This window comes from Oryctolagus cuniculus, chromosome 1, assembly GCF_964237555.1.
Source record: "Oryctolagus cuniculus chromosome 1, mOryCun1.1, whole genome shotgun sequence".
Classification (NCBI taxonomy): domain Eukaryota; kingdom Metazoa; phylum Chordata; class Mammalia; order Lagomorpha; family Leporidae; genus Oryctolagus; species Oryctolagus cuniculus.
The window spans coordinates 112,595,076-112,622,055 of record NC_091432.1 but is presented as its reverse complement, the minus strand read 5'-3'; the positions used below and the strand labels follow the sequence as shown (position 1 = coordinate 112,622,055).

Here is a 26,980-nt window from a genome sequence, read left to right as displayed (position 1 = left end):
GAATGCCACACCGCACTGGCCTGTTTTGGGAGGGCATCACCCATGGCCTGGCCCAGAGGGGTGGGCAGGGTTTTCCTGAGTCATGTAGTGAACCTGCTATGGAGACAGGTGAGAGCTTGGCTCTGAGGACCTAACCACATGGCCAGGCGGGGCTTGGAGCCCCTTCATTCCTGGGTCTCTGTCTTTGGGATCCAAGCAGGTTCTGACCTGCCCTGGCAGAAACCCCCAAGGTCTCTGAGCTTCCTCTTGGGGTTGCAGGGCCAGGAAAGGTTCTTGATGAATCTCAGGGGTCTGGGGTTCAAAGCCAGCCCTGGCACTTGGCTTTGACCAGTGCAGTAGAGCTTTGGCTTCCTCATCTATTAGAAAGGGGCATCCCAGCTGCTGCCTCGGGGCTCAGATACTTTGTCTGGGAAGCCCTTGGGCCAGAGGCTCATCTTCTGCAGGCTCCCAAAATCTTAACCAACTCCTTCCCTTAAGGTGAGCAGTATCCTACTGTCTGTCTCCAGGTGGTGAATCTCTGCTCCGAAATCCAGGCCCACAAATTAATAGGCTGCTTTGGCCTGTGTGACCCAATTAGTGGCCCAGTGTCCTGTGGGCCGCTGCAGACACCTACCCTGTGCCCCAGGGGCCTCCGGCCCCACCGAGCCTGCCCAGCTCCCCGCGTCCCTGGTGACAAGCACGCACTTCAGACGGAAGCAGACCGACAGGTTGCTGAGTTGGGGAAAATAATTAAGCTGGGGAGAAAAAAAATCCCACTTCTTAAAAAAAAAAAATCCAGGTTAGTTATGAATGTGTGGGGCGTGGCCCTTGTGTAATTAGCCTCTCTGCTGGCTGTGGGAGCCGCCTGCTTCTCCCCGCCCGGCCCGTTGTGCCTGGCTGCTGGCTGCTGCTCCTCCCCGCCCTGCTCCTCCTCCCCCTCCTCCTCCCGCAGGTGTGTCTCCCGGTCCTGTGGCTGCCTGCCCCACTCCCTGCCCAGGCGCCCGCCAGCAAAGTCAGCTCCCCTGCAGCCCAGAGAGCCCAACACAGCGCAGCCCAGTGCCCCGGGATGGAAGCTGCAGACGCCTCCAGGAGCAACGGGTCCACCCCAGAAGCCAGGGACTCCCGCAGCCCGCAGGGCCCCAGTGGCGGCCTGGAGAACGGCACCAAGGCCGATGGCAAGGACGCCAAGACCACCAATGGCCACAGCGGGGAGGCGGCCGAGGGCAAGGGCCTGGGCAGCGCCCTGAAGGCCGCGGAAGGAAAGAGCGCCCTGTTCTCGAGCTCTGAGTGGCGGAGGCCCATCATCCAGTTTGTGGACTCCGTGGACGACAAGGGCTCCAACTACTTCAGCATGGACTCTGCCGAAGGCCGGCGGTCACCCTACGCCGGCCTGCAGCTTGGTGCCGCCAAGAAGCCACCGGTCACCTTTGCCGAGAAGGGAGAGCTGCGTAAGTCCATCTTCTCGGAGGCCCGCAAGCCCGCCGTGTCCATCATGGAGCCGGGAGAGGGCCGCAGGAACAGCTCCCCCCGGGCCGACGCGGGCCTCCTGCTGCGGTCCAAGGCGGGCTCCGAGGAGGTGCTGTGCGACTCGTGCATCGGCAACAAGCAGAAGGCGGTCAAGTCCTGCCTGGTGTGCCAGGCCTCCTTCTGCGAGCTGCACCTCAAGCCCCACCTGGAGGGTGCCGCCTTCCGCGACCACCAGCTGCTCGAGCCCATCCGGGACTTCGAGGCCCGCAAGTGCCCCCTGCACGGCAAGACCATGGAGCTCTTCTGCCAGACCGACCAGACCTGCATCTGCTACCTCTGCATGTTCCAGGAGCACAAGAACCACAGCACCGTGACGGTGGAGGAGGCCAAGGCTGAGAAGGAGGTAACCCACGGGGCCCTGGTCACCGCCGCGGGGGTTTCCTCCAGTGCCCTTCCCACTCTGCGCCCTGGGGATGGAGGCCAAGGGTGCTGCCTCCCCACCTCCAATCCCTGAGGCCTCAGGGGACAGGGTGTTTCCCAGATGAGCCTACAGAGGTTCAGAAAAGCCTGGAGGCTTGCTCATGGTGTCGGATGAATTCGAGTGTGGCCAGAGAGCGAGACCCCGCGGTGCAGAATCCACTCCCATGCTCCACCTGCCCAGGGTACATCTTCTCCCTCCACTCCTGCCTTTTTTTTTAAGGGAGAGAGAATTCCCATCTGAGCAGATCTGGCCCCTGGGGTGAGGGAAGATGCTAGAAGGAGGGAATTGGGGGGTGGGGGGCTGGCTCTGCACCTTGCGCAGTTAGTGCGGCAGCCTGAATTTCCCCACAGCCTCCTCTGTCCTCCCCTCAGCCAGGTCCTGTGTGCTTTGTGTGTGTGACGCACGTGGACGTGCCTATCCCTGTGGACTTGTGTGTGTGTGTGTGTTGTATGCCTGTGGGTGTTAATGGAGGTGCATGGATTTTTGCATGGCTTTGTGTGTGTGACGTGTGAGTATGCTTCCACGAGTCCCGTGCCTGTGACTGTGCCTATACGTCTGTGGGCAGGAGCAGAAGCAAGTGCGGGCTTGCGGATGCGGCACACCTGGGGCAGGCATTCTGGGCGAAGGGCCCCTGCAGTGGCTGCCACTCCCTGCCCCACAGATGCCAGCCCACTCGCCCTCACGGCTCCACATCTCCCTGCGGGGGCAGCCTCCCCAGGGGCACAGCTTCCCGGCAGCCAGCGCAGGGCACTCAGAGCTTCTGCGCCCCTCACACTGGGGCTGCCCGGGATCCCTCGCTGCCCAGCTTCCTGACCACGGGTGTGCTGGGGACTCCCTCCCTGCACCTCCCGCTCGGCTGCTGGGCAGGAGGCGTGAGTTAGAGATGGGAGCAGGCTCCCAGGTCCTCTCCAGAGCCTCATTTGGCGCAGCTCCCCTGCTCTGTGACCTCAACCTGGCTTTAAGCGTTATCCTGGGAGTCAGATGGGGAGGGGCCCTGGTGCCCGTTCTGAGGGAGCTCACTTCGGGGGTCCAGACACATCGAGGGCTGGCCATCTTCATCTCCTGCAGCCATGACCTGGCAGAGGCTCAGATGGGGCGTCTGGGGACGTGGCCAAGTCCCAGTTCTTGTTTTGCCTCTAAGTAGCTGTCGGATGATGGGTTCGGCTCTTCCCTTCTCTAAGGCTCAGTTTCCCGGGACAGGAAGCCAAGGGGCGGGGCGGTGTTGGTTTTCAGATTCCTCCCCAGGAGCCCTAGAATTCTTGGAAATGACTTTGAGGGCCCCAGGGTGTGGAGGGAGCAAAGAGGTGCTCAGAGGGCTGAGGCTCCAGGTGTCCACCTGCACCGCAAGCAAGGTGAACTCTTTTTTTTTTTTTTTAAATTTTATCTATTTATTTGAAAGAGTTACACAGAGAAGAGAGGCAGAGAGAGAGAGAGAGAGAGAGAGAGAGGTCTTCCATCGGATTGTTCATTCCCCAATTGGCCACAATGGCTAGAGCTGTGCTGATCTGAAGCCAGGAGCCAGGAACTTCCTCCGGGTTGCCCACACAGGTGCAGGGACCCAAAGACGTGGGCCATCTTCCACTGCCTTCCCAGGCCACAGCAGAGAGCCAGATCAGAAGTGGAGCAGCCGGGTCTCGAACCAGCGCCCATATGGGATGCTGGCACTTCAGGCCAGGGTGTTAACCCATTGCTCCACAGCGGAGGCCCCATGGTGAACTCTTGTTGCTCTCCTGTGCAGGATTTGGCCCCAGATTTGATCTCCATCAATGCTTCAGAACAGCTTGGGTGCCCCGAGTAGGTGGATCTGGGGGGCCGGAGGGTCTTGGGCCCCAGACTCAGAGTTCATGTTCTGATGCAGGGGCTGCTGTAGGAGCCCTTGCCCTTGCGGGCTCACGATGTAGGTCAGGAGGCAGAGCCCAGGCGCATAAACAAGACTGGGGCGCCCCCACCCAGTTACGCAGAACAGCTGTAGGTAAACATCCAATTGCTGGGGACAGAATGCTGGGCCCGCAGGAGGGTCAGCAATCATCTGGGTCTCCTCCCCCACCTGCAGGTGCAGGCGTGGGCCCAGGGGAAGAGAGAAGCCCCCCCACGTCCTTGTCCCAGGTTTGAGAGGGTCTCAGCACTGAGAGGGTGGGATTCTGATACATGTGCCTTAGGAAAGGGTGCCTGATCCGCTGGAGTCATTTAATGGTGAGAGCTTGGGGCAGCCTCTGTGTGCGTGCATGTGCACATGTGTGCACCTCCAGCACAGGTTCAGGTGAGGAAGAGCGGGGCCGAGGAGCCTGAGCTGGAGCATGGCTGTTTGTCTCGGCCTGGCTCTGCTGGGACTCGGACGTGGGGACTTTCTGAGCAGGGCCAGGGGTCGATGGACCCAGTGAAGGAGCGTGCCAATCCTGGCATCATCTGGAGGCATCTCCTGCAGACCCAAACATCAGCCCACACACAGCTGGTTGCAAGGAGCCTGTGCAGAACCTGTTCCGCAGGCCTGTGGGTGAAGGTCCCTGTGAGGTAACGTAGACCTGTCTGGGTTTAGTTGTCTGAGACCGTAGGTGACACCCGTGACTGCGGGGGCTCACCTGGGCCTCAGCGCTACCTGCTGGCTCACGGCAGAGGCTGTGCCGGGAAAAGGCCACTTGTTGAGGCTACATGATGGCCCCTCCTCTGCAGGACCCCAGGTGGGGATGCGGCCCATTCTATCCCAGTGTCACAAGCAGTGCCGAACACATGCTTCTCTGTCGCTGGGCGTTTCCCAGGCTGGGTTAGGTGGAGAGCTGAAAACGGGCCCCAGCATCCCTTTCTCCACCTCACAGCCCTCTGCTGCTGCAGGCTGGGATGTGGACAGCTGTGTGTGCCGGGCGGCCCTGGGCACTGGGGTGACATGCCATGCCGCACGGTGAAGCGCATGCCAAGGACACAGACGTTGAGTGTTGCTGCGGGGGGCTCAGCCCCCTCTGCACCCCACCACTCGGCTCAGCTCATTCCTCTTCCCACGCTGTGTTTCTCCTCTTGTTGCCCAAAGCCTCAGGAGGGCTGGGCCGCCGGGCTGCTGGGCAGGGCAGGTCCTGGCTCTCGAGTTTCTGAGCTGTGCTGGTCTGGGCAGGAAGCTTGCCAGCGGCCAACAGTGATGGGGATTCGGGAAGAGGAGCCAGGCTAAAGGTTGGGGAGCACCTGAGAAGGGAGGTGGGGAGACCTGCTTGGGTGCTGATAGGAAACAAGGAACGAGATGCAGAGACCGGAAGCAGGGTAGGAAGGGGACGGCTGACGGGCAGCTGGCCGCTCGTCCCTATGGAGCACACCCAAGGGCCAGGCGCAGGGCTGGGTGCTGGCACGGCCACCCCTGATGGCAGCCCTCTGGGGTGGCGCTTACGGCACAGGTTTTATAGACAGAGAAACAGGCTTCAAGCTGCCAGGAGGTTTGTATGACTTACGGTACTCTGAGGTAGCAGAGCCCGGGTTCCTCTCCACTGCGGTCCACTTGTGTCCCTGCAGGACTGGAAGGGCCACCTTGGGGCCACCAAGCCCACCAGGTCCCAAACAGCAGTCCCCAGGCCTGAATCCCCTGTGAACTGAGACAATGCAGATCCCCAGGCCTTGCCCTGGGTGCTTCGATTCAGGCAGTCAGGGGCTGGGGTCTGTGGTCATGGATGTCTCCCCTGGGGGTCCTACCAGGAGCCTGGCTGGGAATCTGAAATCCTCAAGGGCCCAGAGCTGGTCTGGGGTGCCAGGGTGATGCCCCTCTCTCTCCACTCGCCCCTGGCCGGCACGAGGCCGTTGGGGAGTAGAAGGAACAGCCGATGCCAATCAAGCTGACTGAGGGATGATACCATGCTGCCTGCCATCCGAGTGGAAATGGGGAAATCTGTCCCATTTCAGATTCTTATCCAGATAATTACCATTTGTCTGAAAGTACAAATTTGGCAATTAACTGGCTCATTTGGCAAATGTCACAGCTGACGGCCCATGTGGCTGGCTCAGGCCCGGGGAGGAACTCCCTGCCCCTGGGAGCAGGGCAGGAAGGTAAGCGCGGAGGTAGGGCCCCACCTGAAGATCTAGTCCAGGCCTAGGCGCCACCAGGGAAGCCGCTGCCTCTCCAGGGCTGGGGGACCCCGGAGAGCGAGAGGCGAGCAGACGGGGGTGGGAGAAGCGAACAAAGGAGGCTTTGGGCAGGACAGGCCTGGGCAGGGAGAAGGGAGGAGCGGGAGTGGGAGGGAGGAAGGCGGGGGTGTGGGCAGGGGTGGGGCTGTGGGAGGGAGGCCCGGGCAGACCTCAGGGCCTTCAACCACATTCTCCAGGAGGAGAGAAGGGAGGGGAGGAAGCCAGGTGAGGTGAGCAAGAGTGAAGGGGACAGACGGTCAATGGCCTAGGGACAGCCTAGAGCCTCGGCCCCCAGAGCGCCCCCTACAGCCACAGAGCAGGATCGCAGCCCTGACTTTGGGGCTGGCCTCCCTGTGTCTACCCATGAGCCAGCAGGCAGGGCTGGTAAGCTTGCACAGCTAGTGGGGATGCTGCACGCACCTGCCCAGGGAGCTTGTGCAGGTTAGGGACAAAGCCTGGCACATACCAGATACTCAGTGGGCACAGGTCCTTTCCTTCTCCCCCCTGAGTGGCAGGAGAGCCCAGCAAAGACCGCCCGTGTTCTGTTACCCCTGGTACCGGAAGAACTACCAAGAGCTGACCAGATACTGGGTGCACCCTAGAGGGAGTGGGAATGGGGGTGGGACTTGTCCTGCAGCTGAGAAGGACGGTGGCAAGAGCTCCCGTTTGGTCCCCTCCCAGAGCCCGCTGGGTCCTAAGTCTGGTCCGGAGGGCGGGCTATGGGAGCTGTGCCAGCTCCCAGCCTGGGTCTGACTTCCTCAGCACCCTGCAGAAACCAGAGGGCTGGTCTCCAGCCTCCAGCCTCCAGCCTCCAGCCCGACCATTCTTCCACCCACTGCCGCAGACAGCTCGGCTCCACTGCTGACCCTGCCCTCCCACGTCTGCACAGCAGCTGCCTCCCCTCCTCCTCCTCCCTGCCAGGTGCCTGGCGCACACCACTGGCTCTCGTCTGCACACCTCAGCTGGCCTGCCGCCCTCTAGCCTCGCTCTCTTTTGCACGAGGGACTCTCAGGGGGCTGACCTCTCCCTGCCCTAGGCCCACATGCTTCATCAGTCTAAGCCTCAGGGAGTCCCCATACTCAGTATCCCCTTCTTCTTTCCGGATTCTTCTCTCCATGCTCACCTGGTTGCGACCTTTCCTCACCTGTGACCTTGACCCCATGGCTCCTGACAGCCCGGCTAGCACCGTACCACTGCTCACAGGGTCGACGGGGACGGCTCTTCCGTCTGTGCCACTCCGTGCCGGGTGCTTTCTGGGGGCTCCCCTCTCCCCGCCCATCCCACAGGCTCTTACTGCCTCCACAGAGCAGATGGGGCACCCAGGGCACTGTGGCATTGGGGGGCTTTGAAGGCCTCCTTCCTATGGGCGCTGGAAACCAGGCTCCAGCCGTTGGGGTCCTCCCCCTGTGCTCTGGGCGAGCCCCCTTCTGGAGCCCCCACAGCTCCTTTCACAGCAGTGCGGCCCTTCCCCGTCCACACCAGGATCTTTGTGGGGTCAGGGCCCAGGGCTGAGGCAGGAGGGGCTGCACATCGTTCTCCACTTTCCTTCCCATCAGACCTCGCTCTGGGGGGTGAGGTGGGGCAGGAAGCCCAGGTGCCCACTCCTCCGGCCCTGAGCCGGGCGAGGACCCTGCAGCTGCAGGGCTGAGGCGGCCTCCAAGGAGAAGAGGTGCCCGGTACAGACTCTGGGTCTAATCCTGGGGCTCAGATCCACTGCCCAGGCCATGCCCCCTCAGGGCCCCTGGGGCTGCCGGATCTGCACCCCTCAGATTCGGGCTCTCTGCTCTGAATCCTCTGACAGTGCCCGGATGGGCCCCCAGCGCCTGCAGCGGGGTCTCGCGCTCTGATCTCTGCCCTCCCACCATCGTGCCCATGGCCTGCTGGCGGCTCCCCAGCCTGCCCCCGAGACCAGGCCAAATCCCCACCCTCAGCTCCTTGTTCTCTGCTCTGTCTCCTCCCCGGTGACGGCATTTCCCATGCCGTGGGCTCTCCAGCTCACCGCAGGCGGGGCAGGGAGAACCTGGAGTCTCGCAGCCTGACCAGAGTGTGAGGAGGTGGGCGGGCTGGGCACTCGGGGCTGTGTCTGGGGAGCTCTGTGGCTCCTGCCCTCTTCCTTCCCCATCCTTGGAACACTGTGTCCAAGGAACCCAGGCAAACGCTCCCTACCATTGGCTCGTTTCCCTGGGTGCCTGTGGCAGGAGCCCCAGCGCCCCCTGGGCTGGCAGGATGCGCACAAGGAGCTGAGTGGGGAGCTCTCTGCCCTGCTGCTCACGCGTCTCTCCATGGCGCTCACATTCCTAGTGGCCTGTGGCTCCCTCACCTTGACTGTCCTTGAGGGTGCCCCAAGGGGACGGATGGAGGAAGGGGTGGAACTCTGCGTTTACAGCCCAGCGGGGGTGGGCAGAGTATGCCAGTCCCGGTGCCAAGACTGTCAAGTGGGGCTCTCCCACCTGTCTTCATGCTGAGGGGGCTTTGAGAGCCTTGGAGAGGAGCCCAGCAGAACAGAAGAGATGCATCGTAGCCTGGCCAAATGACACCGGGTTTAACTTCCCATGGCCCCTTTTGCCGCCATTGTAGCTGCTTTTCAGAGAAGAGCCTGGGCCAGCATGGAAGGCAAGGTTGGCCAGGAGGCCCAATATCCCAACACACTCCCGACTGACCCCCTTGTCAGCCCACCAACAGCCCAGGGCTCCCAGAGCTTCTCCTTCCCCAGAGACCCTGGGTGCAAGTCCCTGTCTACCCAGACTGCAGAACATGCTCCCTTTCCCATAAACAAGTTTATGGCTGTGCCTGCCCAGACGGAGTCCATGCCGCCGGCAACTCAGCTCCTGCTTGCAACACGGGCCCCACGTCATGCGACAGACATGTTGCACACTGTTATTGCCACGAGACACTCCCTGGGCTAGACTGGACTGGGCTGGGTCTCCTTTCTCTGTCTCTCCAATGGCCCGGGTCCATTATGGAAAGGAGCAAGAACTCCATCCATGAGCTTCTCTCCTGCTCACGTTGGGTGGAGGGGCCAGGGAGCCCTCGTAAGGTCAAGGCTAGGAGGTCCCGCCCCAGGGGCCCGAGAACACATCGAGATGGCGTTTGACCAGTGGCTGGATCCTTGGTTACTGGCACCCTGCCTGCCGTGTCCAAGGCCCCGGTGAACAGCTGCCAAGTGAAGGCTGAGTGGGTGGGCGCTGCAGCCTGCCTGAGCGCCCCTCTCCTGACGTCCCCGCCCCTGGCTGTTGCCCTGCAGACGGAGCTGTCGCTGCAGAAGGAGCAGCTGCAACTGAAGATCATTGAGATCGAGGATGAAGCTGAGAAGTGGCAGAAGGAGAAAGACCGCATCAAGGTGAGCGCCCCCAGCCCGCCGGCCCTGCAGGCCTGGGCCCCGGCATCCCACACTGGCTTTTCCCATCCATTCTTCTCTGTATCCCTCTGGCACAGGTGGGATCGCCCCTGCCACCTGAGAACTCATTTTACAGCATCCGCATCTTCCACTGTGCCATCCATTGTCTGCTCTGCCCACCCGACTGCCCAGCTCCCAGGCGCAGGCCCTGTCTCCTCTCCCTGTGCCAGGGTGGCTATGTGCGTCTGCCACGGCTTGAGAGCTTACAGACCACACCCTGAGACCATCCATCCACTCGGCCCTGGCCCCATGGGCAGCCAGTCGGCTCACTTTCTGAACGGTTTTTAGTTCTGTTGGGGTTCCGGTGAGGACTCCCTGACTCACGTCTGGGCCATCCGGAAGTCACTCAAGTATAGCATGATGGCTTGCGTCCGCCCACCGGGAGAAGTAACCCCCAGGGATAAGGAAGGGAGACTGTAGAATTTCCTGGTCATCTCCGGCTATGGGGGCCAGATCCCACGCTGGGAGTCGAGTGAGGTGCACCACTGGGGAGTTTTTCCTCCCGACTGAAGCCCTCTTCCCCCTCCCCTGTCTGTGGACCCAGAGCTTTACCACCAACGAGAAGGCCATCCTGGAGCAGAACTTCCGGGAGCTGGTGCGGGACCTGGAGAAGCAGAAGGAGGAAGTGAGGGCCGCCCTGGAGCAGCGGGAGCAGGACGCTGTAGACCAAGTGAAAGTGATCGTGGACGCGCTCGACGAGAGGGCCAAAGTGCTGCACGAGGACAAGCAGATCCGGGAGCAGCTGCACAGCATCAGCGACTCAGTGCTGTTTCTGCAGGTGACAGCGCCTTCCCCACCACTCGGCCCTCTGCACTCCCGTCTGTCCCTTTCTCCAACCCTGACCCATCATCCACCCATCCACGCATCCATCCATCCATCCATCCGAGCTCCATTCTAATGGTCCATTTCACATGTTCCATCCAACCCAGTCTCCTAGCCACTCTGAAGATGGCATACAAATGTCACCTGTACCAATCTCAATTGATATGTAGTAAGTGTTCCAGGCTCAGTAGGAAAGAGTTCTGTGATCGATTAGCAATACCTGCTTTGATTACGGGGAGAGCCGTGTTTGAGTGGTGCCTGTTATCTCTGATCTGGCCTGTTTGTCTATTCATCCACCCATCCTTCCACCGGCTAAGATGTATTGGCTACTCCTGGGTGTCCAGTATTCCATTAGGTGCAGTGTGAATAGAGAGTGTAAGACATGGTTTCTGCCCTAAGCAGCTGCAATTCCGCTGCGAAGATAAGACCTGGACAATTAAAGAACAATATGGGAAGGGGTGTAATTAAATGATAAAGCATATGGCTCGGGCGATAAGTGCCCGGGAAGCTCAGAGAAAGGCAAGCAGGTGGCTTTGTGGAGGAGGTGGAGTTTGGATTGGGTCTCGAAGGCCATTTAGGATTTGAGAAGGAGGGGGGATTCTCCAGTGAGGGGGAAGGAAGTGAGAGGTTCAGAGGTGTAGAGGCAGGACCGAGCCTGGCATGCAGAGCAGAGCACACCCGTGGCTGAGCTGGAACATTCTAGTAGCTCTTTGTATTTCTTAAGGCTCTCCCCACTTGCGTCACTCTCAGCAAGTCCTCGGAGGCAGGCATGCCGCACCCAGTGTGGAAGTGGGGACCACGGAGTCACATTCTAGAATGCTAGTGCCATCAGGGAGGGACCAGGGGCCTGGCAGAGAGCAGAGCCAGTCTGGAACCCAGCCCCTCCGGCTCTCAGCACCAAGTCTCTCTTACAGAGCTCACCAAGAGCCGGGAAGTTAATGGCTTCTTCCCTTTCTCGCTAGGAATTTGGCGCCTTGATGAGCAATTATTCTCTGCCCCCGCCCCTGCCCACCTACCACGTCCTGCTGGAGGGGGAGGGCCTGGGACAGTCACTCGGCAACTTCAAGGACGACCTGCTCAATGTGTGCATGCGCCACGTCGAGAAGATGTGCAAGGCGGACCTGAGCCGTAACTTCATCGAGAGGAACCACATGGAGAACGGTGGGTCCCCTCTGCGGACGGGCCCCAAGGCCAAGGTCATTTCCCGGTGCCTGCAAGTCCCCTCACTGGACAGCACTCCGCCCCAGGGTGTTTGGACGAGGATTCAGGGGCCCCAGCTGTACACTGAGTTTTTGCCATGGTTATGCCGCTGCTTCCAGGGGCCTCTGCAGCGGAGAGCACGCAGGGCGCTGGCTGTGCAAACGCCTTCTCCCTGGGCATCGTCCCTCACACTCAGGGAGGGGCAGGATTCAAATCCATGTCTGATTAGGGGACGCTGCCACTTGTCTCAGCCGGAGTCCACTCGCCATGACCTCGCAGGAAGAGCTTGCCTGTCCCTATGACCGTGCTGAGCCGTGTTGCATTCAGAGGCTGGACTGGGCTGGGGACGGTGGGACGCAGCATGTCTGTGGCTCAGCAGCTCCCTTTAGGTCAGCTTCTCTCCTAGTCATGCAGTTCCCGCAGAGGCCAGCTGTGTTAGCCCACAGAAAGCCTCTGAACCTGAGAAAGTAACCATAAAGTCTTTTTCTGCCCTGTCCCTGGAGGGCCTCCACCCTGTGGCCCTGGCCCAGCACAGGGTCTGACAGGGCAGCCCAGGTAATGACTTCTAAGCCATGGGCACCCCAAAGCGAATGACGCCCGTCTGGTCTCCAGGGATTGGGGACAAGAGGCGGGTGGAGATGTGCAGAAAGAAGGGTCTTCAAAAGGCCCATGGAAAAGGCTCCTGGTCTTTTATTTTTTTTTTCAAAGATTTATTTGTTTGAAAAGCAGAAATTACTTCTGGGTTTCCCATGTGAGTGCAGGGGCCAAAGCACTTGGGCCATCCTCCAGTGCTTTCCCAGGCCATCAGCAGGGAGCTAAATTGGAAGTGGAGCAGCCGGAACCCGAATCGCTGCCCATAGGGGATGCCAGTGTCGAAGGCGGTGGCTTCACCCACTATGCCACGATGCCAGCCCCTGCTCCTGGTCTTTTCATCCCATTTCCCCAGGGACTTTCTGAAGCACTCCTGTATCTGAGTGATGGTGCTATCACACAGCGTCCCTTGAAATGAAGGGCACATTCCATCACACCTGGGGACACAGAAGCCATTTCGGCAAGACAATCATTTGGCTCCCGATAGCACTCAGATGCTGGAATCCTCCTCCTAATGACAATAGCGATGATCTTAATGGTGACAGTGACAGGCTGACAGTGATGGACTGCTCCTTGCATGCTGGGCGCCGTGCTAAGCTCTTCACTTACACGGCCTTATTTTCCCTGCGGGGTGCATCGCATTTTACAGATGAGAAGGCTGAGGCTGGGAGAAGTATCTTTGCATCTTTTCTGGGGGTGGGCAGCTAGACAGCGGGCAGCAGCGGGCTCACCCTCTGCTCTGCAGTCGTCCGTGCCTTCTCAGCCGGGAAGCTGCTGTGCTGTGGCTGGTGGCACTGCCCCCCCAGGGGCACTTAGGGGTGCGATGATCACAGGTCCTGGGGCGCAGACCCGGCGGGGGAGCCCTGTAGCTGTGGTCTGGCCAGACCTGGGAAGATGCAGACCTAGCAGGCGGAATCCGGCTAGGGCAGGAATTCTCCAGCTCCCCAGCTGCTGCCTGTCCCATTTCCAGGTCCCCACGGTGCTGGCCATGACCTCTGTGCAGGTGCGGTCTTGCGTCCTGTGGGAGATGTGCAAAGAGACAGGAGCCAGGGGCAGGGATAGGTGCTGCTGACTCAGTGGCCCTGCACCTGCGCCTGGGGTGGCTGGGGAGGCTCTTCTGGCTCCGTGTTTTTTTTTTTTTTTTTTTTCCCTGTGACTGCTGCACTGTTGTTGGGAGGGTGCTAGCTGTAGGAGGCAGGGGAAAGGTGGCCTGTGACTCACATCTGGGCGTGGGCACCCACTCCCCTGATGCCTGCCTGCCCACCAACCCACAGACTCAGTCCCACCCTCACTGGCCCAGAGGCTAAGAAGAACCAGGCCACCTTCATCCGGGGCTCAGTAGGGCAGGGGGCTGGGCCAGCATCTAGGGGGGCCTGTGTTTTGTGGGAGTGCCCGCTGTGAGCCCAGGAGGTGGGAATGGAGGCCGAGGGCTGAGCTGCTCCTTCCTCCTCTCACACAGAAGAGAGGGCAGCGTGGAGAAAGTAGATGGGGAAGTAGTGAGTGGAGAGTGGAGGGGGAGAGTCGAACGTCGAGACGCAGGTTTGCCCTGGTTTGGGGATCGGCAGGTGGGTGACCCCTTGAAGCCTTCACTCAGCTGTCTGGATGCTGGGACTGAGCCAGGAAGCAGGGTTGGGGTGGTTAGCACGTGACACTGGGCAAGCTGCTTCCCTCGCCCCCTGAGCCTCACGCAGAGATGTTCATACCTGCCCGGAGTGGATGCACAGATGAAATAAGAAACAGAAATGGCCAGCAGCTGGCTCAGTGCAGACCCTACCCCTGCCCCCACCGGAGTTCAAGAGGAGAGTGGATGCCTGGCAGAGCGGCACAGTCACCGGGGTCACAGACCGTGGGTTCCCCTAGGGGTGCAGAGGGGGCTGGGGGCTGACCCAGCCGAGCCCCAGGATGTCCCCGGGGCCAGCTCGTCCTCCCCCCCTGCCCCCGTGCTGAGCCAGCCTCTCTCCTTCCCAGGCGGGGACCATCGTTACATGAACAACTACACAAACAGCTACACGAGCGAGTGGAGTACGCCTGACACCATGAAGAGGTACTCCATGTACCTCACGCCCAAGGGTAAGAGGAGCCCCTCGTGCCACACTGCAGCCCCTCCTGCTCCCCAGGGGCCCCCAAGTCCGTGCGGCAACCCTCGGCCGACCTCCTTCTCGGGGGGGGGTGTGTGTGGCTGCACTTCCAGGGGTCTGGCCAAGTCCCGGCCTCTGCCTGCTGTCCCTGTGTGGTTATGGTGACAAGTGTCCTGTTTAGATGACAAATAACCCACTACCCCATTCCTCCTTGGAGCTAGGCCAAAAGCACAGGAGGTGAAAATGGACACAGACTGTCTGACACAGACAGTCCCTCCGCGGCCACCGTCCAGCCCATGCCCTTGCTCCTCCTTCCTTCCGGAGGGGTCTCACAGGCTGGGCTACACCAGGTCCAAGCTCTGTTGGTGTCTGCTGAGCTGTGTGCAGGCCTCGAGCCCTGTGGCTGGGCGCCTCTTCCAGACCCATCCGTGCCTCAGAGGGCGGGAAGAGGTGGCTCCTGTCCTAGGGTCCTCGCAACCTTGTGGCCCAGTGCCTGGTGCAGCCCAGACCAGGGCCTGCCTGTCCCTGCCCTGGGGCAGCCTGGCCGCTCTTGGGCACCGGCCACAAACCGCAGCCGTGTCTGTTACAGAGGGCGGGTGTGCCGGGACGGAGGGGTGTGTGCGTGTGCTGGGGCCAGGAGGGGAGTAGGGCTGTGGGGGAACAGGAGGAAGGAGACGCGGGGAGGCAGCACGGGTGGGGAGGGGACGCCTCGGGGCTCCAGGCTGTAATTCCCACGTCAGGCACTCACGCAAGGGAGCGGCGTGGGGGATTTGCCAGGTGAGCTCAACGGAGAAGAACCTCTACTGCCCCACCCAACCTGAAAACAACACCTGGCCTCTCTGGAGGCCCAGGGCGGCTGCTGGAGGCCTCGGCTCCCCTCCCCCGGCATTCCTGGTGTGGGCCCAGCCGCTAGTCCCACCCCTTCCCTGCCCAGGCCTTTGGACGGGTTCTAGGAGACACTGAGCGGCTGTGCCCAGCCCTGCTCGGCCCTGCTCTCTGGACCAGCCCTAATGCGGCCCTGGCTGCCTCCTGCTTCCTCCCTGTAGGTCGCAAGGACAGGGTGGAGGGACAAGCACTACCCATGTCCAGGTGACATCCCGGGAGTCTGGAGCCCAGGTGACCTGGGGCCAGCTGGTTGCTGCCCCTTCTGGCTCAGTTTCCCTCTTGGGCTCCGAGACTGTCAGCCCTCCCCGCTCTGCTGCCCTGTGACATTTGCAGGTGGAAGGAACCGGTTCCCCCAGAATCTAAGCCCAGGTTGTGTGGGCAGAACCCTGTTCTGGGACAGGAGGGGCTGGGATGGGCGGGGACGTCTGCCTCTGGGGCTCCCTGGCTCAGGGAAGGGGCAAAGGCAGGGCCAATGCGATTCATCAAGGAGATGAGGGGAGCGAGGCCACCGAAGGCTCCCAGGCCCCGAGTCTGGGCCTGGCGGGGCAGTGGCTCTGGCCCTCGCCAGGAGAGAGGTTGTGTGCAGGTTTGCTGGAGGAGGGGCTATGTGCCCTGTGCACAAGGCATGGCTGTGGTGGGCACAGCATGCTGGGGAGAGGAGCCGCAGGCATGCAGGGTTGGAGGAAGGGGCAGCAGGGGCTGGGTGGAGCGCTGGGTTCAGGGGAGCCATGCGGTCTGAGGGTTAGGTGGTGGTGGGAGGAGACAGCCTGCAGAAGGCCCTAGACAAGTGCATCAGGCCCGCTCTGCCTTCCTCACAAGGCTGTTGAGAGCCCCACAGCGGGCTCTTGCGCAGGGCAGCCCTGGCCCCTGGGCTCAGCCTCAGCCTCAGCCCTGCCCCGGCACCCGGGAGATGCTCGCTGCCGGCTCATCACGCAGCATCCAGGCGGCTCCACCACACTCGGTCAAGGCCAAGGCCTCTGTGCCCGCCTCGCCGTGGCCTCTCCTTCCTCCCCAGCTCCCCACTGCCCAGTTTCTGGGGTCCCACTTGCACAGGGGCCGGCTGCCATGGTCTCCATCTGTTCAGGACCCCGCAGCCGGGCCCCGAGCTCTCGGCAGGGTTGTCCGCAGAGCCGTGCCTGCTCCCAGCATCCCAATTGGGATGAAGGGCGGTAGCCTCTGGGCAGGACTCCGAGTCCTGTGATCGCAGCTGGGGACCGTCTGGAGTCCCTCACGCGGAGGCCGTGGGTCCCTGCACTGAGCAAGACCCACGTGCCTGCGGTGACTGCCCTCCCCCATCCGCCTGCAGGTGGGGCCCGCACTTCCTACCAGCCGGGGTCTCCGAGCCGCCTCTCCAAGGAGACCAACCAGAAGAATTTCAGCAATCTGTACGGCACCAAAGGTAGCGGGGCGCTCAGCGCAAGGCTGCGCAAGGCCAACAAGAGGCTCGGGGTGGTGGGCGTGGTGGGGGGTCCATGGGGCAGGGCGCTGAACCCCCAGTGTGCAATGAATGTGAGGAGCCGGAGTGGGGAGGGGTCCTGCTGAGCCTAAAGTGTGCATGTGTGTGCGTGCGTGTGCATGTGCGTATGCACGGGTGTGCGTGTGCGTGTGTCTGTTGTGACATCATTCCTTAGGCTGGAGGAAGACCAGCCGGGAGCCTTGGCATCACCAGAAACCCCCGATCCATGTGTGCTTCTTTTTAAATAATTTTTTTAGTTTTAAGATTTAACAATTTTTAACATTTCGCCACATTCACTTCTTAAGTAGCCATTAGGTACCTACACATGTATGCTATTTGTCTTGAAAACCAGGAAACTAGCATCTCAAAGTGATGATCACCCTATGGGTTCAGTGGAGCAACATTTATAACTGTGTACTGAACAATGCCACACCCACACAAGTCTTATACTCTGGGTTATTTCACTTAACATAATGACCTCCGGGTCCATCGACTGTTAAAATGTCAGGATTTCATTCTTGTTCATGGCTGAGTAATATTCCATCACACACACACACACACACACACACACACTTTCCATTTTCTTCATTTAATCGTCAGCTGCTGGCTGTCTAGGTTGATTCTGTATCTTTGCATTGTGCAGTAACATGGGTGTGCCGGTGCCTCTCTCATATGCTGATTCTACTTCCCTTGGACATATCCCCAGGAGTGGGATGGCCGGGTTGTAGGGCAGGCCCATTTTTTGTTTTCTTGGGAATCTCCATACTGTTTCCCTGTTCTGCTCCTTATCCCTGAGGGATGGGTCGGGGGAGTGTGGGGGTGAGTGGCCACCCCTTCCCCAGCAAGGATCAGGGTGCGGGGACCCGCAGAGGACCACTGCTGGGTTAACTTCTGCCTTCAGTGGCTGAAATGAAATGGGTGAGCCGTGCTTGGGACAGAGGGCACGACAGGGAAGGGTGGTGTCCCTGGAACCCAGGTGGCGTTGTTGCCATGTGAGATGGGCGGGTGACACCCTGGGACCCTGAAGAAGTGAGATGGGAGTGGGGACATGGCTTCCCCAGGGCCACCCTTTGCCCACTGTGTGCAGGGCAAGGCCTTGTGCTAGGTGGGCCCTGGGTCTGTCTGCTCACAGCCACAGCCCCAGCGCTCCCAGGAGCGGGGCTCAGGCAATGATGGGGGGGGGTGGGGAAGAGAGAGAGAGAGGGAGAGAGAGAGAGAGAGAGGAAGGAGGAGGGAGTGAAAGGGCAGGACTCCAGCCTCGGGGGTCTTGAGTGGATCTGCTTATGGAGGGCCTTGCAGTAGGACCTGGGACCCTGTGGGAGGGGGCCTGCAGGTCACTCTGTCCTCCCCGTAGGCAGCTGTGGGACTGGCAGATGCTGCCTGCTGTGGAGTGAACTTGACTCTAGCCTGCTGGGGGTCGGAGAAGGGCTCTTCCTGGGGTGGGATGGGGGTCTCTGATCCCCCCACCCCCAACGCCCTTTGGTGCTCCTGCTGTCCCACCCCCCTTCACCATTGCCTCCATCTCCTTGAGACTCCATGGACATATTTTCATGTGGCAGACCAGATTTTTGGAGCTTTGGCTTCTGCACCCGCCCCCAAGCTTCGGGATGCTTGCATTTATCCGTCACACACACAACGAAAGCTTCTATGAGCCAGGCTCTAAGCCGGCCCCTGGGTGAGAAGCTGGGCCAGACGGGCCCGTGGCAGGGACAGACAACTGAATATGTAATGGCAGCCCAGGGAGAGGGGGTGCAGGGTGATGGGGGGTGCTGCCGTTAAGGGAAGACCCACCGTGTGAATTCACAAAGGGTCAGGAACAGGTGGCAGAGGCCTTGGCCTGGGACAAGAGGACCTGTGTGTGAGCACCTGCCAGCTAACCTATTTGGGGGTGCTGATGGGCAGGTGTTGAGGTCAGGGATGCCTTAGGGTTTTGTACCTATTATTTTTTTTAAAAAAGATTTATTTGTTTTATTTGAAAGTCAGGGTTACACAGAGAGAGGAGAGACACACAGAGAGAGAGGTTTCCTGTCTACTGGTTCATTCCCCAGTTGGCTGCAACGGCCAGAGCTGCGCCGATCTGAAGCCAGGAGCCAGGAGCTTCTTCCGGGTCTCCTACGTGGGTGCAGGGGCCCAAGCACTTGGGCCATCTTCTACTGCTTTCCCAGGCCATAGCAGAGAGTCGGATCAGAAGTGGAGCAGGGGCTGGCACTGTGGCACAGTGGGTTAATGCCCTGGCCTGAAGTGCCAGCATCCCATATGGTTGCTGGTTCTAGTCCTGGCTGCTCCTCTTCTGATCCAGCTCTCTGGAGAGTGAACCAGTGGATGGAAGACCTCTCTCTCTGGCTCTACCTCTCTCTGTAACTCTGTCTTTCAAACAAATAAAATAAATCTTAAAAAAAAAAAGAAGTGAAAGAAGTGGAGCAGCCAGGACTCGAACTGGCGTCCATATGGGATGCCGGCACTGCAGATGGTGGCTTTACCCACTATGCCACAGCACCAGCCCCTACCCCTATTCTGAGGACAGTGGCCTTTAGGTGGGACCAGGACACGGCCACACTTTGTGTTTAGAAGAGAACTATGATAGCAGGAAGGCACCAGCAGGCATAACGGGCTCAGGGCCCTGCTGGCTGAGACAGCCACTGAAGCGGCCACCCTCCCTCGTCCACGCCTGGCTGCCCACCCCTGATGCCCTTTCCTTCCCTCAGGTAACTACACCTCCCGGGTCTGGGAGTACTCGTCCTCGGTCCAGAGCTCCGACGACCTGCCCGCAGTCCAGGGCAGCTCCTCTTTCTCCCTGAAAGGTGAGCCCCGCTGCCTCCGGCTTTCGCTCTGCTGCCACCGCTACCACGCTGTCCACCTGCTCTGCGCTCCGTCACCGTGGAGAGGAGCCAGTCCCGGCCCGGGAGCCACGATCTCTGCCATAAAGGAGGGCGGGGGCGGGCAGCTGGGCCCCGTCTGTGCCCCCCGGGGCCATTCCATCTCACACTGTGATGTGCTACCCCACCAGGGCTCAGTGGTCAGGCGGGGGCCACCAGACTCTCAGCTCCCACCCCCATTCCTTCTACTACAGGGTTTCTATCTGATTTTAAAAAAAAGCTTTATTTATTTATAAGTCAGAGTTACAGAGAGGGAATGGAAGAGGCAGAGAGAGAGAGAGAAAGAGAGAGAGAGAGAGATCTTCCATCTACTGTTTCACTCCTCAAATGGCCACAATGGCTAGAGCTGGGAGAGACTAAAGTCAGCAGCCAGGAGCTTCCTCCGGGTCTCCCACTTAGGTGCAAGGCCCCAAGGACTTGGGCCATCTTCTATTGCTTTCCCAGGCCATAGCGGAGAGCTGGATCAGAAGAGGAGCAGCCGGGACTCAAACCGGTGCCCATATGGGATGCACTACAGGTGGCAGCTTTACCCGCTAAGCCACAGCGCTGGCCCCTGCATGATTTCTTCCACTGTGTTTCCCCAGCCTGGTGGCCACACAGTGCCCTTCAACATCCTGCCAAAGCCCTGCCCTCCTTCGGGGAAGGCGGGGCCAGATGACCTTGAGGGCCTCCCATGCCCAGTCCTCTTTCCCTCTAACTGCCCGGATCCCACCTGCTCTACTGTGCTCCCTAGAACTCTGGAGCTGGGGTCATCTTGAGGGGCTGGCTTGGCTCTGACTGCAGCCTACAGTGAGGCCCAGGGCTCTCCTGTCTCCCCCTGGAGGCCCTAGGGGATAGCCTTGGTGGGCCTTGGGGAGAGGAACCCTGGCTCCCTTTCTGCACTCAAGGTGTCTGGCTGGAGGTGAGGATCGGCAAGCTGGGTGGGGGGTGGGGAGGGAAGGGAAAGGGGCAGACAGCCGCTCCCAGCCCCAGCCCCAGCAGTGCCCCCTAAGGTGGCTTCTTCCCTTAGCTGTGCCTCCCGTGCTGGGATCCCAGGCTAGGCAGGAGCTTGGTGCCACCAGGAAGGTGAAGAAGCAAACAGGGTGGGGGAGGGTTCCAGCCCCGAGCTGAGCCTCGGCAGCTCTGGATGTGCCCTGGCTGGTGTGGCTTTCAGCAGGTGTGCCCTCCCCCTGCTCTCTGGGAAAGCCTGGGCCTAGGGAGGCACCAGGCAGGGAACACGGCCACACTCAGGTGGGATCTGAGGCATCCAGGTCACCAGTATCTGTGCAGGTGCCCCTGTCTAAGGAGAGTCTTTTCTCAGATGCACTTGGCCTTGGAGAAAAAGCCAGGAGCACCCATTCTCACCTTGAGCTCACCAGGCTGACTGGCAAAGCCCCTGAGTAGGGGGTTCTGGGGAGGGGCTGGCCTGGGTGCAAGGAGAGCCCCTTGCCTGTGAGGACAGACCCCACCCGCCCCCTGCATGTACTGAGGGCTGCCGGGCCAGCTCCAGGGGCAGAGCCAAGGCTGCAGAATGGAGAGCGACAGTGCCCCAGAGTGAGGGGAGGGTCCCCCCGGCCCCTCCTGGGCCAGCCGTGCAGCTAATGCCTCTCTCTCTCCCAGCAGGCACTGGGAAAAGCCCCTATCAGTTCACCACCCTGAGACAGGCCACTGCACAGCTTTCCAAACCACTGGATGGCAGTGGGCTGTTTAAGAACGATCCCGGTACCTGCCCCCTCTCCGTCCATCCCTTTTGCTCTCCCACAGCGGGGCAGGTGCACATCTGGCGTGGGGAAGCTCTCTGCCACTCCTAGGTGTCCTGGTGGCCCTCTTCAGAGCTCCCTGGAAGAGGGACGCACACCTCCACCCGCCACACCCAGCTCCCTCTGTCTGCACTTCTGCCTGCTGCACATGGCTGGGCCACCCTCCCCACCGCACCCGCCCTCCCCACTCTCATGGCTGGCACAGGGTTTTAGCTCTGGACCTGAGAGCTGGGGTCTGTATTCTGCTCTCTCAGGCTCCACTCAGGACCCCTGCAAGCCTCTTTCCAGGGATGCCCTTGCACTGAGATGAGGGGGAGCCCCAGGTTCCCGTCTGCCTCCTTTCTCAGTACCAACCTGGGAAGGGCCGGCCAGGCTGGCAGCCTGGCACGGCGGCAGGTGGTCTCTGGGCCTGCTCACCTTGGCTTGCAGGAGGGCAGGACGGGGCTCCCCAGTGGCAGGACATAGCCTCACAGGACAAGCGGCCTGCCCAGGACAGCCCATGTTTAACTCTTGAGTTGCTCAATGCCCAGGTCCCTGCCTGTGTCTTCCCAGGCACCTCGGCCTGTCCCTGCCGGCTGATGGCGGACTCTGGTCTGCACGCCAGAGCTCCTCACAGATGTGCCCGCACGGAGGAGAAGGGGCTGGGCCGCCCCAGCCTGGGCCGGCATCTTCCGGCCATTCCCAGAGAGCACCGCTCTCCTAACCAGGGCTGCAGCTGCCCTGGCCCATCCTTGCCTCTCTCTGGGCCTCTTTCTCCTGCCGGGAGAGTGGGAGAGATAGCAGAGCTGGGTAGAAGGAGCAGGAATCTACAGCATCCAGTAAAACCTGATTCTGAATGCTGATTGCTGCTTACAAGCTCTGCATCTCGGGCAAACTCCTGAGCCCACAGAGATGAGGGGGCAGGAGCAGCTACCCGAGTAGCAAAACCCCCAGCACAGTGCTCGGTCAGCAGGAAGCACTGTGCACCCAGCACTGGGATCCTGGCAGGGGGAGCTTGTAAAGCAGCTGTGCAGGTCTCCGGGTGGGTGCAAGTCTCCTGTGGGGGGCAGGGCGTTGGCTTTGGGGGTGGCGCTCCCCTTCTGTCTGGCGCCATGCACCTGGCCGGCTCCTCCTCCTGCCGTCCGCCTTGCTGCCTTCTCCCTCTATCAGCCTCTCCCCGGGGGTTTCCGCTGCCCGCCTCTCCAGGTGGCTGCACTGGGTCATGGGCTGGGGGGACGCTTGGGGTCCCTTTGGAGAAGGCGGCTGCATAGCTGGAGCCCTGGGGCCCCTGACCACCAGCCCATGCCCCCTCTGACGGGAGCCTCTTGTCTTCCAGGCTATCCCTCGCTCGTACGCAGTCAAGTCCCCAAGGCCCAGCCCCAGACTTGGAGATCTGGCAAGCAGACCCTGCTGGTAAGTAAGACGCCACCAGAGGAGCCGCCAGGGCACGGCATGTCCAGAGACCCCAGCCCCAGAGGGGCCATCCCCGGGGCAACTGGGCTTCGTGTCTCCAGGGCTTGTGGGAGCAGGATGACCCCTATGGGCTATGTGGCCGAGGAGGGGGCAGCAGCGGCCTGAACACCAGCACACACAGAGGGTGGCAGAGTCCCAGGGCTGATGGCAGAGGGCCTGGCTGAGTACACACTGGATCTCAACATTCCAATCTGTAACATGGGCAGCCCTGGCTTTTGGTTTGGCTTGTGCTTGGTGTGTGGTCTCCACCAGCTCTGGGACAGTAGGTGGCTCAGTCCGGGGTACAGGCACCATGGGGGGCAGTGCTGCAGTCTGACAGCTGAGAGGCAGCGGAGGGGTAGCCTTGGGGGGCGGGGGAGGCTGGGAAGTCCGGAAGGGATCTTTAGGGTTCCTTATTTAATGGCTTGAAGGCCTCAGAAGAGCAGCGTGGTGGGTGAGTGTAGCTTGGGGCTAGGCCCCCTGCTGGCTACCGGATCCTGTCCAGACCAGTTCTGGGACTCTGTATCCTTAGAATGTGGGTGCTGAGACGAGGTGATCCCCTGTGCTTTGCCCGAGACCCCGTGGTCAGGGACTGTGGTTCATACATGCGCCCCATCTCCTGAAATGCTTCTCTCCTGCAGGAGGGGACGGCCTGGGCCCTGGTGGGAGGGTCCTGGCCTTGCGGCTGGAGCCCTGGCTCCTGCTGTCTTTGCATGCAGAGGTCAGCACATGGGGAGGCGATTTGCTCTTGGCCGTAAAGAGCAGCGGGGCTGGTGTAATTGGAGAGGATCTTTAATTCGCTGGCCATGGGAGCTAAGTGACGGTGTGTGTAATTTGGAGCTGGGCCCAAGGGCATTGCAACAGCAGGACTGCAAAAGGCAGATACGGGGAGAGAAAGGAACCTTCAGTTCCTCGACTCAGTCCCACCCCTCCCTCTCCTCACGCGGGTCTGCGTCCCTGCAAGAGGGCTCATTGCTGCCCTGAGACCCCTCAGGGGCTGGGGCTGTGGTGTCCAGCCAGCACCCCATGCTGGGAGAAGGCCCAGCCCTCACCAACCTGCTATGTTACCTTGTGCCAGTCACGGCTCCTTCGTGCCTCAGTTTCCCCTTCTGTGACATGCATCATGAATGGCTGATTCCATGGTCCTCTAACTCTCATGTGCTGGGACTCTGAGCCGGGGAGGGGCTGGGGGAGGGGGCACCATGGACCAGGCTCCTGCCCATCCCCCTCTCCCGGCTCTCCACACGCACAGCCGTCTACCTGTACTCAGTCCATCCTAACCCCTCCACCCTGCCCTGGAATTCCTAAAAGAAGGGCTCCAGCCACATCCGGGTCTACTCACCTTGCCATGTGGGCTTGAGGCCCAGGCTGACCCCTGGGGACCTGCCACGGTGCACCTGGGTGACTTGGTTTATGTCTTTGCCCTCCCTGCGTGGGCCTCAGTTTCTTCCTGTGTTTAGTGTGTGTGTGTGTGGGGGGGGGGTTGACAGAGGTCTGGGCTAAGGGCTCTGAGCCCCTCCTGAGTCCCGCATAGGCAGACAGGGCCCAGGGCAGGAGCTGAGCAGGGGGCTGTGGGGGCCGGGAGGGGCAGTGGGGTCCCCTGTCTCAGATCATTGAGGCACAAGGTGGGAGGTGGGCTCAGCCCGAGACAGATCCTTTTCCAAGACCTTCTAGGGGCCAGCAGTGCTCGCATGGGCAAGGAGCAGCTAAAATGTGCTCTCCCCTCCTGCCTGCAGTGGCTGGGGGTGGGGAGGCTGATTTTGTGAGACTGCTGTGAGACGAGAAGGCTGGGGGAGCTACCGCTGGGCCGTGTCCCGGGGGACGCTCCCTGGATGCTCACAGTGGGCGGAGGGGCTGGGGGGGGGTGCAGCTCTGTGCCAGGAGGGGGCTCTTAGCCCTCTCTGCAGCCCTGTGTCAGGAGAATTAGGCAGGCAGCAGGTGGCACTGGTACCCTGGTGCTGCATGAAGTGACACCAAGACTCGGGGTGTGCCTGTGTGTGTGTGCACGTGTATGTGTGCATGTGTGCACGTGTGTGGGTGCGTCTACCTGCACACTGGGCAGCCCCTCCATTCCCTCGCTGAGTGACTTTGGGCAAGTTGCCCAGCCTCTCTGTGCCTTGGTCTGCTCAACTATAAAGTCGATATAATAGTCACCCATTGAATTGGATGGTCCTAACCATTAAATGAGTCCACCTGCATGCCTGGAGAGCACTGGGCAGGCCGCCATGAGCTGCCGTAGTGCAGAGGTGCCATGTAGCGGGAGCCGTGGTCGTGATGGGATGGCCTTCCTGCCTCACTGACTTAGGGTTTGGCTCATCCAAAACTGGGCTGAAGTTCAGACTCACCAGCCGGTCGGCAGGGATGACTCTAATTGGGATTTGAAACTGGGGATTCTGATAATGTCAGGAGCCATCCCTGATCACGGGGTAGGCGTGTGTCCTGCCCCTGGAAGTGTTGGGCTTTGCACCACCGCTGCCCCTGCGTGAGCTGAGGGTGGGTGGGTGGGGCTGGCCAGTGGGTGTGGCTTTCATCCACCTCCCTAACCACGCCTGTTCCCCCCACAGTCTCACTACCGGCCCTTCTACGTCAACAAAGGCAATGGCATGGGCTCCAATGAGGCCCCGTGAGCTTCGGGCAGAAGGAACAAGGCACCGCCGCTCCTGCCTCCCTGCTGGTCCCGCCGCGCGCCTGCCTTGGCAACTGCTGTGCTCATCTGCGTGGGAGGGAGCCGGCCCACACCCCCGCCCCGCCCCCTGCCAGCCCTCTCCGGGCCTCCCAGGCTCCCCTCCCCGAGCTGGCCGTGCTCCACCCAGGCCCCTCCCCGGCTTGGTGGTGTCTGATGGCTGCCCTTGCTCCTGTGCTCATGGCCAACCTGTTGCAGGGTGAGGGACCAGGGGCTTCTCTGCCCGAACCCAGGTCTCAGCCTGCCCCTCCCGCCCGTGCCCCGCTGTCCGTGGCCTGTTGGCCATCTGTCACCAAGGCCCTGCCTCCCCAGTGTGGTCAGTAGGTGCCTGGCCACCATGACAGCTGCCCAGCTGCCATCGCTATGGACTCGCCCCCTCCTTCCCGGTGCCCTGGCCGCGTCAGAAGACTGTCCAGACTGCCTGGCCGGGCCGGGCCCATCCTGCAGCCTCGGGCCGCTGCTGGGAGACCACCCAGCCGCTGCACCCTGTGAGTGTGTGGTCCTGGAAGCCGGGATCTCCTGGCTGCAGGGCGATCTCACACGACGTCGCTCTTCCACCTGCCGGCATAAGCAAACCCTCAACACAGTGCGGTCCAGCTCAGGCCAGCTGCCGCCCAGCCGCCTGGAGGAGGCCCTGTCTCCCTGTAGAATTCCACCAAGTGGGCGATTCGCAGTTCTCCCCGGCGATGGGGAGTGCACGGGCCGGGCGGGTAACAGCTGGCGCTACCTGCAAGGGTGCCTTACACTCTGCCTCCATCAGGCAGGCTGCCTCTTCCCTCTGACTCCTCTGTGTTGTGAGGGGCCAGGAGATGAATGCCATTGGCAGCAGGGTGGGCTCATCTCCTCTGCCACTGTGGAGGGGCCGGTTTGCAGGGTGGGCAGGAGACCCCCGCTTGGGCTTTGCCCCTGAATAAACATTGCTCACTCGCTGCTGTGTTGAACGAGAGGTCCCCACGGGCTGCGGTTCTCGGGCACCTGCCAGCCCCTCAGATGGGGTCGTCTTCCTGTCCCCCACTGCTCCCCACCCACTCCGGTCTTGGGTACAGGAGGCTGGAACTTCCTCTCTCCCTTTTTAAAAGATTTATTTCATTAATTTGAAAGGCAGAATTACAGAGGACCACACACACACACACACAGAGAAAGAGAGAGACATCTTCCACTTTCTGGTTTGCTCCCCGAATGGATCTCCCACGTGGGTGCAGGGGCCCATATCCTTGGGCCATCCTCCACTGCTTTCCCAGGGCATCAGCTGGGAGCTAGATCAGAAGAGGAGCAGCCGGGATTCGAACTGATGCTGCAGTATGGGATGCTGGTGCAGCAGGTGTTACGCCGCTGAGGCCGGAATTTTCTGACACAGGCCTTGGTCAGTGAGCACCAGGAGCAGGGCGTGGGGACACACCGACTGCCCTGAAGGCCATGCGGGCTGACTCCAGAGGAAGCCGGGAGCCCCCAACCCAGAGCCCTCTGGTGCCTGTGCATGGCTGCAGTAGAGACTGAGCAGGGTTTTCAGACCCGAGGGCCTGCTCTAAGACAGGGAAGGACACCAGGGCAGTGGAGCCCACCACTGAGCTGGCTCCTGGGGACAACACCATGTGGGGCTTAGAGGCTGGAGGAAGGAGGCCTGAAGGGACATTCAAGAGGGCTTCCTGGAAGAGGTGAGCAAGCCAGGAGGGAGCATGACTTGGCAGAGAGACTGTAAGAAAATGGCATCCTGTCCCCTGGTGTGGCTGGGACACTGCAGACCCCCGTGGCCGCGCTGTCCTGATTCAGCCCACACCAGGGGAGTGGTCCCATGGA

General features: G+C 61.0%; 1 protein-coding gene across 3 annotated transcripts; it reads left to right on the top strand.

Moving 5' to 3' along the window:
• The first annotated feature begins 921 nt into the window (after positions 1-921).
• On the top strand, positions 922-26,112 carry TRIM29 (tripartite motif containing 29). 3 transcript variants are annotated; one of them, XM_051848671.2, is made up of 10 exons: positions 922-1,849; positions 9,270-9,365; positions 9,967-10,200; positions 11,207-11,405; positions 14,004-14,105; positions 16,305-16,397; positions 19,160-19,255; positions 20,933-21,031; positions 22,385-22,461; positions 25,065-26,112. In XM_051848671.2, exons 1-10 carry the CDS (start codon positions 1,046-1,048, stop codon positions 25,125-25,127), a joined length of 1,863 nt encoding a protein of 620 aa, XP_051704631.1. In that variant the 5' UTR covers positions 922-1,045; the 3' UTR covers positions 25,128-26,112. The 3 variants fall into 3 exon arrangements, with proteins under 3 accessions (XP_051704631.1, XP_051704620.1, XP_008258890.2); XM_051848660.2 differs by having other exon boundaries at positions 20,930-21,031; XM_008260668.4 differs by lacking the exon at positions 20,933-21,031 and having other exon boundaries at positions 926-1,849.
• The last annotated feature ends 868 nt before the right edge of the window (positions 26,113-26,980 follow it).